At 50.8% G+C, this 14,665-nt stretch overlaps 1 protein-coding gene across 1 annotated transcript in view; it reads right to left on the minus strand.

The window, feature by feature from the left end:
- pgm5 (phosphoglucomutase 5) overlaps positions 1 to 14,665 on the minus strand; it is a 380,558-nt gene that overhangs the window by 23,336 nt on the left and 342,557 nt on the right. The window contains exon 8 of the mRNA XM_072517425.1: positions 1,013 to 1,148. Coding sequence (XP_072373526.1) covers positions 1,013 to 1,148 — 136 coding nt within the window. The remainder of the gene's footprint in view (positions 1 to 1,012; positions 1,149 to 14,665) is intronic.

Consider the following 14,665-nt stretch of genomic DNA (forward strand, 5'->3'; position numbering starts at 1 on the left):
TTCCCTTGACATTTAATGGTATTATCATAGCTGAATGTCCCACAATCAACATCCTCGGGGTTACAATTGACAAGAAACTGAACTGTACTAGCCATATTAATACTGTGGCTCCCAGAGCAGGTCAGAGGCTGGGAGTTCTGCAGTGATTAACTCGCTTCCTGACCCCCCAAAGCCTGTCCATCACCTGCCAGGTACAAGTCAGGAGTGTAATGGAATGTTCTCCACTTGCCTGGATGAGTGCGGCTCCAACATCACTCAAGAAGCTCGACACTGTGGAGGACAAAGCAGCTCCCCCTTGATTGGCGTCCCATTCACCATCTTCAAAATTCACTACCACCACCACTGATGCACAGCAGCAGCAGTGTGTACCAACTATAACATGCACTACTGCAACTCGCTGAGGCTCCTTCGACAACACCTTCTCAACTTGTGACCTCTACCGCCTAGAAGGACAAGGGCAGCAGATACCAGGGAACACCACTACCCGGAAGTTCCCTCCAAGTCACTCACCACCCTGACTTGGAAATATATCGGCCGTCCCTTCACTGTCGCTGGGTCAAAATCCTGGAACGCCCTCCCTAACAGCATGGCGGGTTTGCCTACACCACATGGACTGCAGAGGTTCAAAAACGTGGCTCATCGCCACCTTCCCAAGGACAATTAGGGTTGGGAGATAAATGCTGGCTTTGGCAACAATGCACACATCCCTTGAATGAATAAAAATAAATAATGTTCTTGCGGTGGTGAAGAAGCTCCCACTGCAGTGTTGGCTAGAGAGTTTCAGAATTTTGCCCAGTGACAATGGCTGTGTAATCACTGGACAACGGGATGGTTTAATGTGTAGGCCACTAAAGGACCTCCCTTTCATTAATCATCTAATGATTGGGGACCTAAACCCATTGGAAAATCACTGATAGTTCATTGGTGGATCCATCTGACATGGGTTAGTAATGGCCTCAGTTGTGGTGCTGGAATGTAGCCCAATATCTCCCAGAGTGGATGTTTATCTCACCTGCAGTAGTAATTCCGACCGAAACGGGCCCAGTGATTCTTCACAATCTCCTCCACACTCCGCTTTTGAGCAGCGATAATAGATAGCCAAGCAAGGACAGCCCAGAGACCATCCTTCTCTCGAATGTAGTCAGACCCTGCGACAAGACAAAAATAATTCACCATGTGTCGTCCACAGCCGGCCTCACGCTGTACATCCCCTAACACACGACCAGTTGGCAGAGAAGGGGGCCACTCAAGCCATCGTATCTGTGCCAGCTCTTTGAAAGAGCTGCCCAATTAGTGCCATTGCCACCCTGCTCTTTCCCCAGAGCCCTTTTCAAGCGTCTATCCAAATCCCTTTCGAAAGTTGAATCTGCTTCCACAGCCCATCGAGGCAGTGTGTTCCTGCTCGGAACAACTTCCTCAATACACAAAATTCTCCAGAAAGGGCAAACTTAGTGTAACTTCTGTTGTTAATATATTTCTGGCAAGTACAAACCCCATTGAGCTAAGCAGGACAGACAGGAATCAACAACAAACGTCAATCAGGAACGATTTGCTTTCATGTCCAACTCAGTAACTTTCGACAAGGAGTACATCTTCTCTGTTTAAAGTTAAAGAGTTTCTGGATTTAGGGAGAGTTTATATAGTTAACAAGCTGGCTGCGGGATGTTTATACTTATTGAAATCCTTGCTGCAACGAACTGCAGTTTGGTCTGACATGTGAATATGATTCATTTCTAACATTTTGATTTAGAGTGGGGGGGGGGGGGGGCAGGGACGCGGAGGGTGAAGGGCTGCTGCTGGAGGCGGCACGAGGAGAGGGGACACGGGGGGGGCAGAGGAATAGGAGCTGGGAGGGGGGAGAATGGGGCAGGGAGCACCATGAAATTCCACATTATCCTAAACATCTTAATCATAAAATTCCCAGGGGGTTTGACAGGGTAAGATGTTGAGACATGTTTCCCCTGCCTGGAACGTGGCAGGGGATGGGGGGAGGGGGGGGGGGGGGGTGTTGGGAGGGGGGGGGGGTGGAGGTCACCATCGCACATCAATAATTCTGCCATTTTGGACTGAGATGAGGAGACATTTCTTCACTCACAGGGCTGTGAATCTTTGGAATTCCCTACCCCAGAGAGCTGTGGATGCTCTGTGTTGAGTATATTCCATAGATTTTTTGGGTACTGGTGGAATTAATGGGTATAGGGTTAGTGGTAGAGCTGAGGTAGAAGATCAGCCATGACCTTGTTGAATGGTAGATTGAGCGCCAAAGGTCAAATGCCTACTCTTACATTCTTGATCAGTTCACCCTTAATCTTCTATATGTCCGGGGATACCAGCCTAGTCTCTGTAATCCTTTTGGCCCTGGTATCATTCTGCTAAACCTGCATGGGACTTCTTCCAAGGTCAATATATCCTTCATGAAGTGGTGCCCAGAGCTGAACACAATGTGCCAAATTGGCTTTGACCAGACTTTCTAACATAACTTTCACCCTTTTGACTTCCAATCTTGAGATAAAGGCAAACATGTCAAGCTTTCTATAGGTATGTCAGGAATAAGCGAATGACTAGGGAAAGAGTAGGACCAGTCAAGGACAGGGATGGGAAATTGTGTGTGGAGTCTGAAGAGATAGGCGAGATACTAAATGAATATTTTTCGTCAGTATTCACTCAGGAAAAAGATAATGTTGTGGAGGAGAATGCTGAGCCCCAGGCTAATAGAATAGATGGCATTGAGGTACGTAGGGAAGAGGTGTTGGCAATTCTGGACAGGCTGAAAATAGATAAGTCCCCGGGACCTGATGGGATTTATCCTAGGATTCTCTGGGAGGCCAGGGAAGAGATTGCTGGACCTTTGGCTTTGATTTTTATGTCATCATTGGCTACAGGAATAGTGCCAGAGGACTGGAGGACAGCAAATGTGGTCCCTTTGTTTAAAAAGGGGAGCAGAGACAACCCCGGCAACTATAGACCGGTGAGCCTCACGTCTGTAGTGGGTAAAGTCTTGGAGGGGATTATAAGAGACAAGATTTATAATCAGCTAGATAGGAATAATATGATCAGGGATAGTCAGCATGGCTTTGTGAAGGGTAGGTCATGCCTCACAAACCTTATTGAGTTCTTTGAGAAGGTGACTGAACAAGTAGACGAGGGTAGAGCAGTTGATGTGGTGTATATGGATTTCAGCAAAGCGTTTGATAAGGTTCCCCACGGTAGGCTATTGCAAAAAATACGGAGGCTGGGGATTGAGGGTGATTTAGAGATGTGGATCAGAAATTGGCTCGCTGAAAGAAGACAGAGGGTGGTGGTTGATGGGATATGTTCAGAATGGAGTACAGTCACAAGTGGAGTACCACAAGGATCTGTTCTGGGGCCGTTGCTGTTTGTCATTTTTATCAATGACCTAGAGGAAGGCGCAGAAGGGTGGGTGAGTAAATTTGCAGACGATACTAAAGTCGGTGGTGTTGTCGATAGTGTGGAAGGATGTAGCAGGTTACAGAGGGATATAGATAAGCTGCAGAGCTGGGCTGAGAGGTGGCAAATGGAGTTTAATATAGAGAAGCGTGAGGTGATTCACTTTGGAAGGAATAACAAGAATGCGGAATATTTGGCTAATGGTAAAGTTCTTGAAAGTGTGGATGAGCAGAGGGATCTAGGTGTCCATGTACATAGATCCCTGAAAGTTGCCACCCAGGTTGATAGGGTTGTGAAGAAGGCCTATGGAGTGTTGGCCTTTATTGGTAGAGGGATTGAGTTCCGGAGTCGGGAGGTCATGTTGCAGCTGTACAGAACTCTGGTACGGCCGCATTTGGAGTATTGCGTACAGTTCTGGTCACCACATTATAGGAAGGACGTGGAGGCTTTGGTGCGGGTGCAGAGGAGATTTACCAGGATGTTGCCTGGTATGGAGGGAAAATCTTATGAGGAAAGGCTGATGGACTTGAGGTTGTTTTCGTTGGAGAGAAGAAGGTTAAGAGGAGACTTAATAGAGGCATACAAAATGATCAGGGGGTTGGATAGGGTGGACAGTGAGAGCCTTTTCTCGCGGATGGATATGGCTGGCACGAGGGGACATAACTTTAAACTGAGGGGTAATAGATATAGGACAGAGGTCAGAGGTAGGTTCTTTACGCAAAGAGTAGTGAGGCCGTGGAATGCCCTACCTGCTACAGTAGTGAACTCGCCAACATTGAGGGCATTTAAAAGTTTATTGGATAAACATATGGATGATAATGGCATAGTGTAGGTTAGATGGCTTTTGTTTCGGTGCAACATCGTGGGCCGAAGGGCCTGTACTGCGCTGTATTGTTCTATGTTCTATGTTCTATGTACCCGTAGCGCCAGACGACAATGTGCGTGTAAAATTGTTGCCACAGTAACTGGGATCCCCTGAGTGAAGGGCAACACACCACCACCATTAGACTTCGCCTGTCAAGGCCTCTGGCTATATCCATATCCTTTCCTTCTAACTTCTGTAAAAGCCTGAATTATCCAAGCTTGGTTTTCTCAAAATTCTTTTTCCGTTCTGTGATCAGAGACTGGGATGTGAGGTAGTGCAAGGTCACCCAGAGGTTACTGAGTTGTTTTCTGTTTCTGGGGAACTAGGTTTTGAGGTGAGATATTCCGGCTGCTCAGGCTGGTGGGATCTGCTGGTCCTGCTGGTGGCGCACTCCGCGGCGGATTTCCAGCTGCCACGGGGCGGATTCAATGGGAAGTCCCATCGACAGCGGCGGGACCAGAGGGTCACGCCACCGGCCACCGGCACGCCACCTCATACCACCGAGAAACACGCCATATCATATCATAGAATTTACAGTGCAGAAGGAGCCCATCGGCCCATCGAGTCTGCACCGGCTCTTGGAAAGAGCACCCGACCCAAGGTCAACACCTCCACCCTATCCCCATAACCCAGTAACCCCACCCAACACTAAGGGCAATTTTGGACACTCAGGGCAATTTATCATGGCCAATCCACCTAACCTGCACATCTTTTGGACTGTGGGAGGAAACCGGAGCACCCGGAGGAAACCCACGCAGACACGGGGAGAACGTGCAGACTCCGCACAGACAGTGACCCAAGCCGGAATCGAACATGGGACCCTGGAGCTGTGAAGCAATTGTGCTATCCACAATGCTACCGTGCTGCCCCAAAGGGCCTCTTCCTGTGCTGTACTGTGCTGTCCTGTGCTGGGCCGGGATTCTCCGACCCCCCGCCGGGTCGGAGAATCGGCGGGGGCTGGCATGAATCCCGCCCCCGCCGGTTGCCGAATTCTCCGGCACCGGATATTCGGCGGGGGCAGGAATCACGCCACACCGGTTGGCGGGCCCCCCCGGCGATTCTCCGGCCCGCGATGGGCCGAAGTCCCGCTACTGTCAACCCACGCCAGCCGGCGTGGATTGAACCACCTTTGGGACGGCGGTGCGGGCGGGCTCTGGTGTCCTGGGGGGGCGCGGGGCGATCTGGCCCCAGGGGGTGCCCCCACAGTGGCCTGGCCCGCGATCGGTGCCCACCGATCCGCGGGCGGGCCTGTGCCGTGGGGGCACTCTTTTCCTTTCGCCTTCGCCATGGTCTCCACCATGGCGGAGGCGGAAGAGACCCCCTCCACTGCGCATGCGCGGGAATGCCGTCAGCGGCCGCTGATGCTCCCGCGCATGCGCCACTCGGCAAAGTCAGTTTCGCGCCAGCTGGCGGGGCACCAAAGGCCTTTCCCGCCAGCTGGCGGGGCGGAAATCACTCCGGCGCGGGCCTAGCCCCTCAAGGTGAGGGCTCGGCCGCTCAAGATGCTGAGACTTCTGCACCTTTGGGGCGGCGCGATGCCGGACTGATTTGTGCCGTTTTTGGCGTCGGTCGGCGGACATTGCGCCGATATCAGAGAATCCGGCCCAAGGTATCCAATTACTTTTTTTCCCAATTAAGGGGCAACTTAGCGTGGCCAATCCACCTACCTTGCACATCTTTTTCGAGTTGTGGGGGCGAGACCCACGCAAACACGGTGAGAATGTACAAACTCCACACGGACAGTGACCCGGAGCTGGGATCGAACCTGGGACCTCGGCGCCGTGAGGCAGCAGTGCTAACCACTGCACCACCAGGCCGCCCGCGAAAGGGGTGATATTTCCCCAGAGCATGATCCTCTCCAATCCAGGTTCTGCTCATTTTTGAGGGGCCCTTGGTTTATCAATTCATTTGAAAGGCGGGATCGCTGACAGTGCAGCACCCTCTCAGAACTGCACCAGGAGTGTCAGCGTAGGTTTTGTGCTCTCGTACCTGGTGCACAAGGTGAACACACAACCGAGTGACTCTCAGGGTCAGTAACCTGCCACTGGTCATCTGCTGACACCTACATCTAAAATGTGAAGAATGGACAGAAACAAGGGGCGGGATTCTCTGATCCTGAGGCTAAGTGTTGACGCCGTCAGGAGCAGCGATTAGGGGCCCCTCAGTAGGCCAGCATGGCATTGGAGCAACTCACACAGCTCCAGCTGCCGCTCTGCGCATGCGCACTGCGACCGGCGCGAACCCGCACATGCGCACTAGCTTGCTTCTCTGCGCCGGCCCCGACGCAACATTGCGTAGGGCTACAGGGGCCGACGCGAAGTAAAAGAGGCCCCCACCAGGAGAGGCCGGCCCGCCGACCGGTAGGCCCTGATCGCGGGCCAGGCCACGGTGGAGATCCCCCCTCAGGTTGGATCCCCCCTGGGATCGGATCCCCCCTCCCCTCCCCCCCCTCCCCCCAAGGCCTCCCCCCGCAGGATGGACAGTGAGGTCCCGCCGGGTAAGACCACATGTGAACAGGGCCGGCGGGACTTGAGCTTTTTTGGCGGCCACTCGGCCCATCCCGGGCGGAGAATCACCGGGGGGGCGGGGGGGGGGGGGGGGGGGGGGGCGGCGGCAAAGAGCAGCCCCTGACCGTGCCGGCGCCAATTCCGCCGATTCTCCGGTCACCGGAGATTCGGCGGAGCGGCGTCGAGGCGGCATCGTGTGAATCGCGCCCGGCCCGGCAATTCTCCGATCCGGCCCCGGGGTCAGAGAATCCCGCCCAAGGTGACCAAGCCAGAGCGTGAGTCAGTCCAACCTCAGGGCCAGGGATCAAAAAGGGAGTGGGAACCTGCATAAAAACCAAGATTATGGAGCAGTAGGGAGAGCAATCATGAAGCAGGATGTATTCAGCATTCATGGTGGAGAAAGACAAACAGAAATAGGACATATTCTGTGGAGAAGTTAAAGAAGGTGGTTTTCCAGAAAAAGATGGATTGCAGCAGGTTTATATTAGCGTAAGCTTCTTTAGTAGAAAACACATTTGTGTCTTCACGCTAGTCTGCATTCAAGGAACTGTTTCATATTAAACTGCCAACATAAATTACAGTCAAGGACATACACAACTCAAAGCATGTGTAAGCATCGTTTACACGTGTTCTTGAAGAGCCCTTAAACGCACAGCCTTGGAGAGAAACATTTCTGCTTCCCATTTGTCATTGGAAGATTAGAATCCGTAATCTGGGTATTTTGAGGTTGACTGGAAATGTTATTTTTTACTCATAAGATACGATCGCTGCTGGCTAAACCAACGTTTATTGTCCATTTCGACACAACCGAGTGTGTTAGTGGACCATTTCAGAGGGCAGTTACGAGTCAACCACATTGCTGTGGGTCTGGAGTCACCTGTAGGCCAGACCGGGTAAGGACGGCAGATTTCCCTCCCTGAAGGGACATTAGTGACCCACTTGGGTCTTTATGACAGTTCAGTAGTTTCATGGTCACCTTTCCTGAGACTGACTTTTGAAAAGAAATGGAAATGCATTTTATTATTTAGACATCCAGCTCCCGTGGCAGGATTTGAGCTCACATTTCCCATTCATTAATCCAATGATAGTCACTGTGCCACCATGCCTGATGAAGCAATCAGAGTCGACTTGCCAATCAATCAGTACCTTTTATCCTGTTTTTCAATTCGTTGTGACCGTTTAAGATTTGACATTGCAATAGAAAGGCCTGTAAATTCAGCCATGTCCCACAGGGTGACGAGCATCACACTCGGCACTAATGTGAACATTTTATAAAGTGTAAGGGGCCTTCCAGCTGATTTCCTTATTTTCCCCTTTCTTTATTTTTGCCGTTATCATTTTTGATCCATAGATGCTTAATGGACATGTGTCTTTTAAGTCAAGTAGCAGAGATATTGAGAAATTCAGAAGTCACAACACAGTACAGCCTGCTAGCTTTGGACAGCAGAACCCAGATTCTGTGGCACCCGAGAGGTGGGGTGCGACTCGGTTCGGTTGGTTGGCTGGTGACCAATGAATTGGCTAAAGAGCCGTATTCTGCCCGGTAACAGGTGGTGATAGGATCTTGCCTGAGTGGGATTATTTATAGAGACCTAAAGCAAGCAGAGTTGAATTCTGGGGCGAGATTCTCCGACCCCCCACAGGGTCGGAGAATCGCCGGGGGCTGGCGTGAATCCCGCCCCCGCCAGTTGCCGAATTCTCCAGCACCGGATATTCGGCGGGGGTGGGAATCTCGCTGTGCCGTTTGGCGCCCCCCCCCCCCGCGATTCTCCAGCCCGGATGGTCCCGCTGCTAGAAAGCCTGTCCCGCCGGCGTAGATTAAACCACCTACCTTACCGGCGGGACAAGGTGGCGCGGGCGGGCTCCGGGGTCCTGGGGGGGGGCGCAGGCCGATCTGGCCCCGGGGGGGTGCCCCCACGGTGGCTTGGCCGCGATCGGGGCCCACCGATCTGCAGGCGGGCCTGTGCCGTGGGGGCACTCTTTTCCTTCCGCCTTTGCCACGGTCTTTGTTTCAGGTGGCTGTTTCCAGCATCTTTGGTGCCCCGCCAGCTGGCGCGGAAATGACATCTCCGGGCGGCGCATGCGCGGGAGCGTCAGCGGCCGCTGACGGCATTCCCGCACATGCGTAGTGGAGGGAGTCTCTTCCGCCTCCGCCATGGTGGAGACCGTGGCGAAGGCGGAAGGGAAAGAGTGCCCCCATGGCACAGGCCCGCTCACGGATCGGTGGGCCCCGATCGCGGGCCAGGCCACCGTGGGGGCACCCCCCGGGGCCAGATCGCCCCGCGCCCCCCCCAGGACCCCGGAGCCCACCCGGACCGCCTTGTCCCGCCGGTAAGGTAGGTGGTTTAATCTACGCCAACGGGCCAGGCATTTTAGCGGCGGGACTTCGGCCCATCCGGGCCAGAGAATCGCGGGGGGGGGGGGGGGGGGGGGCCCGCCAACCGGTGCGGCGCGATTCCCGCCCCCGCCGAATATCGACTTCGGCAACCGGCGGGGGTGGGATTCACGCCAGCCCCCGGCGATTCTCCGACCCGGCGGGGGGTCGGAGAATCTCGCCCAGTGTTCTGTGCCTGTTAACTAACTGCCTTTGCCTTTGATCAAGAAACCCCTTTGTTTACGACTGGAAGCCTCCAGGGTCTGTCTCGAGCCGCCACAGAATCCCAACGCTTTTATAAAAGATTCACCCTTTTGTAAATCAAATCGAGTAGAAATAGGTAAACAAATGTTACAAAGTTAACAAAATTATGTGAGGCGGCATTCCTGGTTGCTGGGAGGGGAGACGAGCAAAGATTTGCTAATCAATCTAAACGCTCTCAGAAGGCACGAGTTATTTTTAGGTAGAATCTATGTTCCCTGAGCGAGACTGGATGCTAGATGAAACTTTCCTTTTCCCACAGAGAGGATCCGTAAAAAGAATTTCCAAAGCTAATTACTTGAGACGAGGCAATTAATGCCTTTAAAAGGAAGCTGGCCGTATCTTTGGCTGGAGCCTGGGGACTGCCGGCTCCTCAGATAACTCACAGACTCACATCCTGCACTCAATAACGAGGGAGTGTCTGAAATAAACTCTGAAGGCTGGATGTCACAGATGGGTTTCTTCTTCATTTATCCAACTGTCCCTTAAATGTATCTCGCCGTAGCCACTCCCTGTGGGAGCGAGTTCCACATTCTCACCACTCTCTGGGTAAAGAGGTTTCTCCTGAATTTCCTGCTGGGTTTATTAGTGACAATCTTATACTTCCAGCCCCCTTCGTGTTCACATCAAGGGTACAAACTGAGATAAGCACAAACCTCCACAGCCTGTGAGGTCTAGCTTTGGTAGGCCCGTGTCTGAACAATTGTGGGGAAAAAGGTTAAATTGTAGAGTTGTGTCGGAGGAAGGATGGATATCAGCAAGCCGTGATTGATTACCACACGGAGAAGGGATTGTTTCTATGAGACTCTTCCTCAGGAGATCGAGTCCACTGGTGTAGAAGATCAGACTATACCTGTGTCGAAAATGGACTTGATGGTCCGGTGTCTCTTCCTCTTTTCCGATGATGTTTAATTCCAGCATTTGCCTGTTGTGGCTCTGATTGATGAAGATTTGTTTACTTCAGATTAATTGCTCCAACTTGGTTGGTTCGCACTGCAGCAAGGTTCGAATCGTGACATCAGTAACTTGCTATTTGCAAAACCAGCAAGCTAAGTATGCCGACAAAAATGGAAAGGATTGTAAACTGCATTGTCAAGCGCTGGCTGACTGCCTATAATGTCCTCAGTGGTACAGCATCCTCTGTGCTTCATTAAGAGGCAGTTTCATCCTTTTATAGCAGAAGCCTTTGAAGAAACGCTCTTAAGCTGTCTGAGAGGCGTCAAGATTTGCAAAAGTGATTGTGCTAAATGGGCACTTTACAAATATTTATATCAGGCTTTTCGATAGCTGTACAGCAGCAATTCTAACACTGGCTTTTTGTGGCTAAATCTGCATTATTCGGTTGATTCAGTTAGTACCAATCTCCGATTTTAATCTTCTTTAAGCTTTGTTTTTAGCAATCTCTTTCAGGCTTTGATTTTAGCTGCCTAAGCCCAAGTTCAAGAATACTCTCTCTAAATCTCTCCACCTCTCTCACTCCGCCCCTTCAATCCTAACTCTTTGACCTAACTGTTTTCGACCCCTGTCATACTATCTCCTCATTGGCTCATTGCTCATGATGCCCCTGCAAAATCTCTTAGAATGTCTTACTCCAACAAAAGGTGCTACATAAATGCAAGCTGTTGTTGTTGCTCAAGAAACGTGCAATTCCTAGACCGCGGGTCAACTTCCATACGGCGTCACCCCGCTCTGCCACTCCAATGCTTTTCTCAACTCCCTCCACTGCCTCGTGCTGTCAGATTTCTCGTCCAACGTCCAGTATTGCTCCTACCAAACGTCTTCTCATCTTTTGACAGCAACGTTTGATTTGTTATGTTGTAGGTGTAACATAAGCGGCTTCCTTGTGGTGCACTTGACAAAGGAAGGTTCAGACGTGGAGATAACTTCAACACGTTTATTAAACTATTTACACTTCTATTACTCGGGTTCGACACTACTGCTAATCCTACTATAGCTACCCAGACTGACTAACCAGTTGCTGCAATCCACGTGGTGGGTGTAATATTGAATCAACCCTGTGTCTGTTCTCACTGACTGTCTCCACTGGAAAGAGGCAGATCATGTGTGTGGTGTCCTTTATATATGGGTTGGTGTAATGCCCCCCTGTGGTCGTGTCACCTCCGTGTGCATCGTGATTGTCCATTGGTCGTCTCCTATCTAACTGATCTATTGGCTGAGTGTGTGTGTGTGTGTGATGTTTCTGGTGCTCCCTCTAGTGTCTAGTTAGCCTACATGCATTTACATTGATGAACATCACCACAACTTTCACAATGGATTCAGAATTACATTTTCATTAATTCTGTGCCATTGCCCATGTGGTACCAAAGTGACTGGAGAATCTGCTGTAAGCAGGGTTTGCTTCACCCATTAGAGGGAGGGCTGGAAATCAGCCAAGGTCCCTGCCTTCGATCAATTTCCTGTGAAGAGTGTAGGCGTCGTACGGCCTCAGAATGTATGCAACAGCCAACAGCAACAACATCCCTGCATCTATATGGTGCCTTTAACAAGTTTACAATGTCCCAAGGTTGCTCCACAGGAGCATTATCAGACAAAGAAAATCAACACCAAGCCACATAAGGAGATGTTAGTACAGCTGATCAATAACTCGGTGACCAAAGTCGATTGTCCTAAAGGAGGATAATGAGGTAGAGAGGTGGAGAAGCCAAGGGAGGGATTTCCAGAGTTTAAGGCCTCGGCAGCTGAAGGCACAGCCAGCAATGATGAAGTGATTAATTTCAGGGGTACACAGCAGGCCAGAATTGAAAAGGCGCAGAGATCTCAGAGGTCTGTGGGGCTGGAGGTGCTGCCAGTGATAAGGATGAGGCATTACTAGATGGGAAGCCGAACTCTCCCGACTCAGCAATGCGGGAACATAGCTCGTTTTGCTGTGTCAACTAATATAATTTGGGGTGGCACAGTGGTTAGCACTGCAGCCTCACAGCGTCAGGGACCAGGTTCAATTCCGGCCTCGGGTGACTGTCTGTGTGGAGTCTGCAAGTTCTTCCCCTGTCTGCATGGGTTTCCTCCGGGTGCTCCAGTTTCCTCCCACCGTCCAAAGATGTGCAGGTTCATCACCATAATGTTTATTGTCACAAGTAGGCTTACATTAACACTGCAATTAAGTTACTGCGAAAATCTCCTAGTCGCCACATTCCGGCGCCTGTTTGAGTACATTGTGGGAGAATTCAGAATGTCCAATTCACCTAACGGCATGTCTTTCGAGACTTGTGGGAGGAAACCGGAGCACCCGGAGGAAACCCATGCAGACACGGGGTGAATGTGCAGACTCCGCATGGACAGTGACCCAAGCCGGTAATCGAACCTGGGACCCTGGCGCTGTGAAATAACAGTGCTACCCACTGTGCTCCTGTGCTGCCCCGGATTGGCGATGCTAAATTGCCCCGTAGTGTCCAAAATATTAGGCGGGGTTACTGGGATAGGGTCGTGGTGTGGGCCTAGGTAGGGTGCTCTTTCCAAGGGTCAGTGCAGGCTCAATGGGCCGAATGGCCTCCTTCTGCACTGTATCAATTGTATGACATTCAGTCATGAGAAACAGAGAGAAGGAAAACAGATAAAACGCTGCTTCTTAGAAACATTTCCAATATTGGGTTGAACAGATGGATATTGAACCATCCTAGAGCTATTCTTAATGCTGTTGGGGATACCAATGTGTGAAAAAACCTGAGGCTTATTTGACTGGATTACAGCCAAACCTCTCCTGGGTGATCGGGAAGATTGCAATAATTAGGATCATTTCACCAGCTGTAATATGGGCAATGTGGTGAACCAAATCCTGTTCCATGGGGGCAGTGTGTCAGGCCTTTGGGAATTTATCACATGCTCTAACGATGTACTTTAAAACAAACCAGCAAAGTTGAAATGAAAATCGCTTATTGTCACAAGAAGGCTTCAAATGAAGTTGCTGTGAAAAGCCCCTAGTCGCCACATTCCGGCGCCTGTTCGGGGAATTGAACCGTGTTCTGGTGATATTCTCAGCAGAATGCTGTGTTTCTTTAACACATCGCATCAGTCTCACAGAGCCACAAGAGCCATTGTTCACTCCCTGAAAAACAGCAGAGGATTCATATTGATCACTCAGGGCAACAGATCCATCCCTTCAAGAATTCCTCTGCAAAATCAGCGTAGGAACAAGCCAGGATGAGATGGTAATTCCAGCACTGATGCCGTGACAACAAGTAAAGCAGAAAATGCACCACAGGATGCCAGCACTGAAAAATGTGTCCTTGCATGGTTTTCAAACAACTTGCATTTGTATAGTGCCTTTAATATCCCAAGGATGTGAGCATTCTGTCACGATCTTTCTGGATGAACCAAAATAACCAAATGGCCTCCAAGTGAAGAGATTACTAAAAGGATTGCATCTTTTATAGGCACGCTTCCATAAACCTCCCCCCCCACAGGTCACGACAGTCCTGTTGCTGTAGCTTTCCAGAACTTCTTTACAGCCTAACAACCAACAACAAACCGATCAACAATTTGGCCTTCTCTGGTAAACATCCAGCTCTTGAATGTCTTCGAGATATTCACACAGCTTCCCAGGTTTTAGACCTTTTTGTAACCAGTTGGCCGAGTGCCCCCAAGAGCTCCTGTCTCCATCGCCAAACAGAACAACTGACCCCTTCCTGAGAAAGATTTGCTCCTTCTCCTCAGTGGAATTCAGTGCGTTCCTCTTTCTCTCTGGCTGCGTCCAGATCTGTGAGCTGATTGCTTTCTTCCTCCAGCTTTTTAAGAATTAATTTTTACGTGATGTGGGCTTCGCTGGCTAGACCAGCATTTATTGCCCATCCCTAGTTGCCCTTGAGAAGGTGGTGGTGACCTGCCTTCTTGAACCATTGCAGTCCCTAAGGTGTCAGTACGCTCGCAGTGCCATTGGGGAGGGAGTTCCAGGATTTTGACCCAGCGACAGTGAAGGACGGTGATATATTTCCAAGTCAGGATGGTGAGTGACTTGGACGGGAACCTCCAGGTGGTGGGGTTCCCAGGTATCTGCTGCTCTTGTCCTTCTAGATGGTAGTGGCCGTAGGTTTGGAAGGTGCTGTCTGAGGAACCTTGATGAATTCCTGTAGTGCAGCTTGTAGATGGTACACAGGACTGTTACTATGCATTGGTGGCGGAAGATTTGAATGTTTGTGGAAGGGGTGCCAATCAAGCGGGCTGCTTTGTCCGGGATGGTGTCGAGCTTCTTGAGTATTGTTGGAGCTGCGCTCATCCAGGCAAGTGGGGAGTATT

The sequence above is a fragment of the Scyliorhinus torazame genome, chromosome 9, assembly GCF_047496885.1.
Source record: "Scyliorhinus torazame isolate Kashiwa2021f chromosome 9, sScyTor2.1, whole genome shotgun sequence".
In the NCBI taxonomy this organism is placed as follows: domain Eukaryota; kingdom Metazoa; phylum Chordata; class Chondrichthyes; order Carcharhiniformes; family Scyliorhinidae; genus Scyliorhinus; species Scyliorhinus torazame.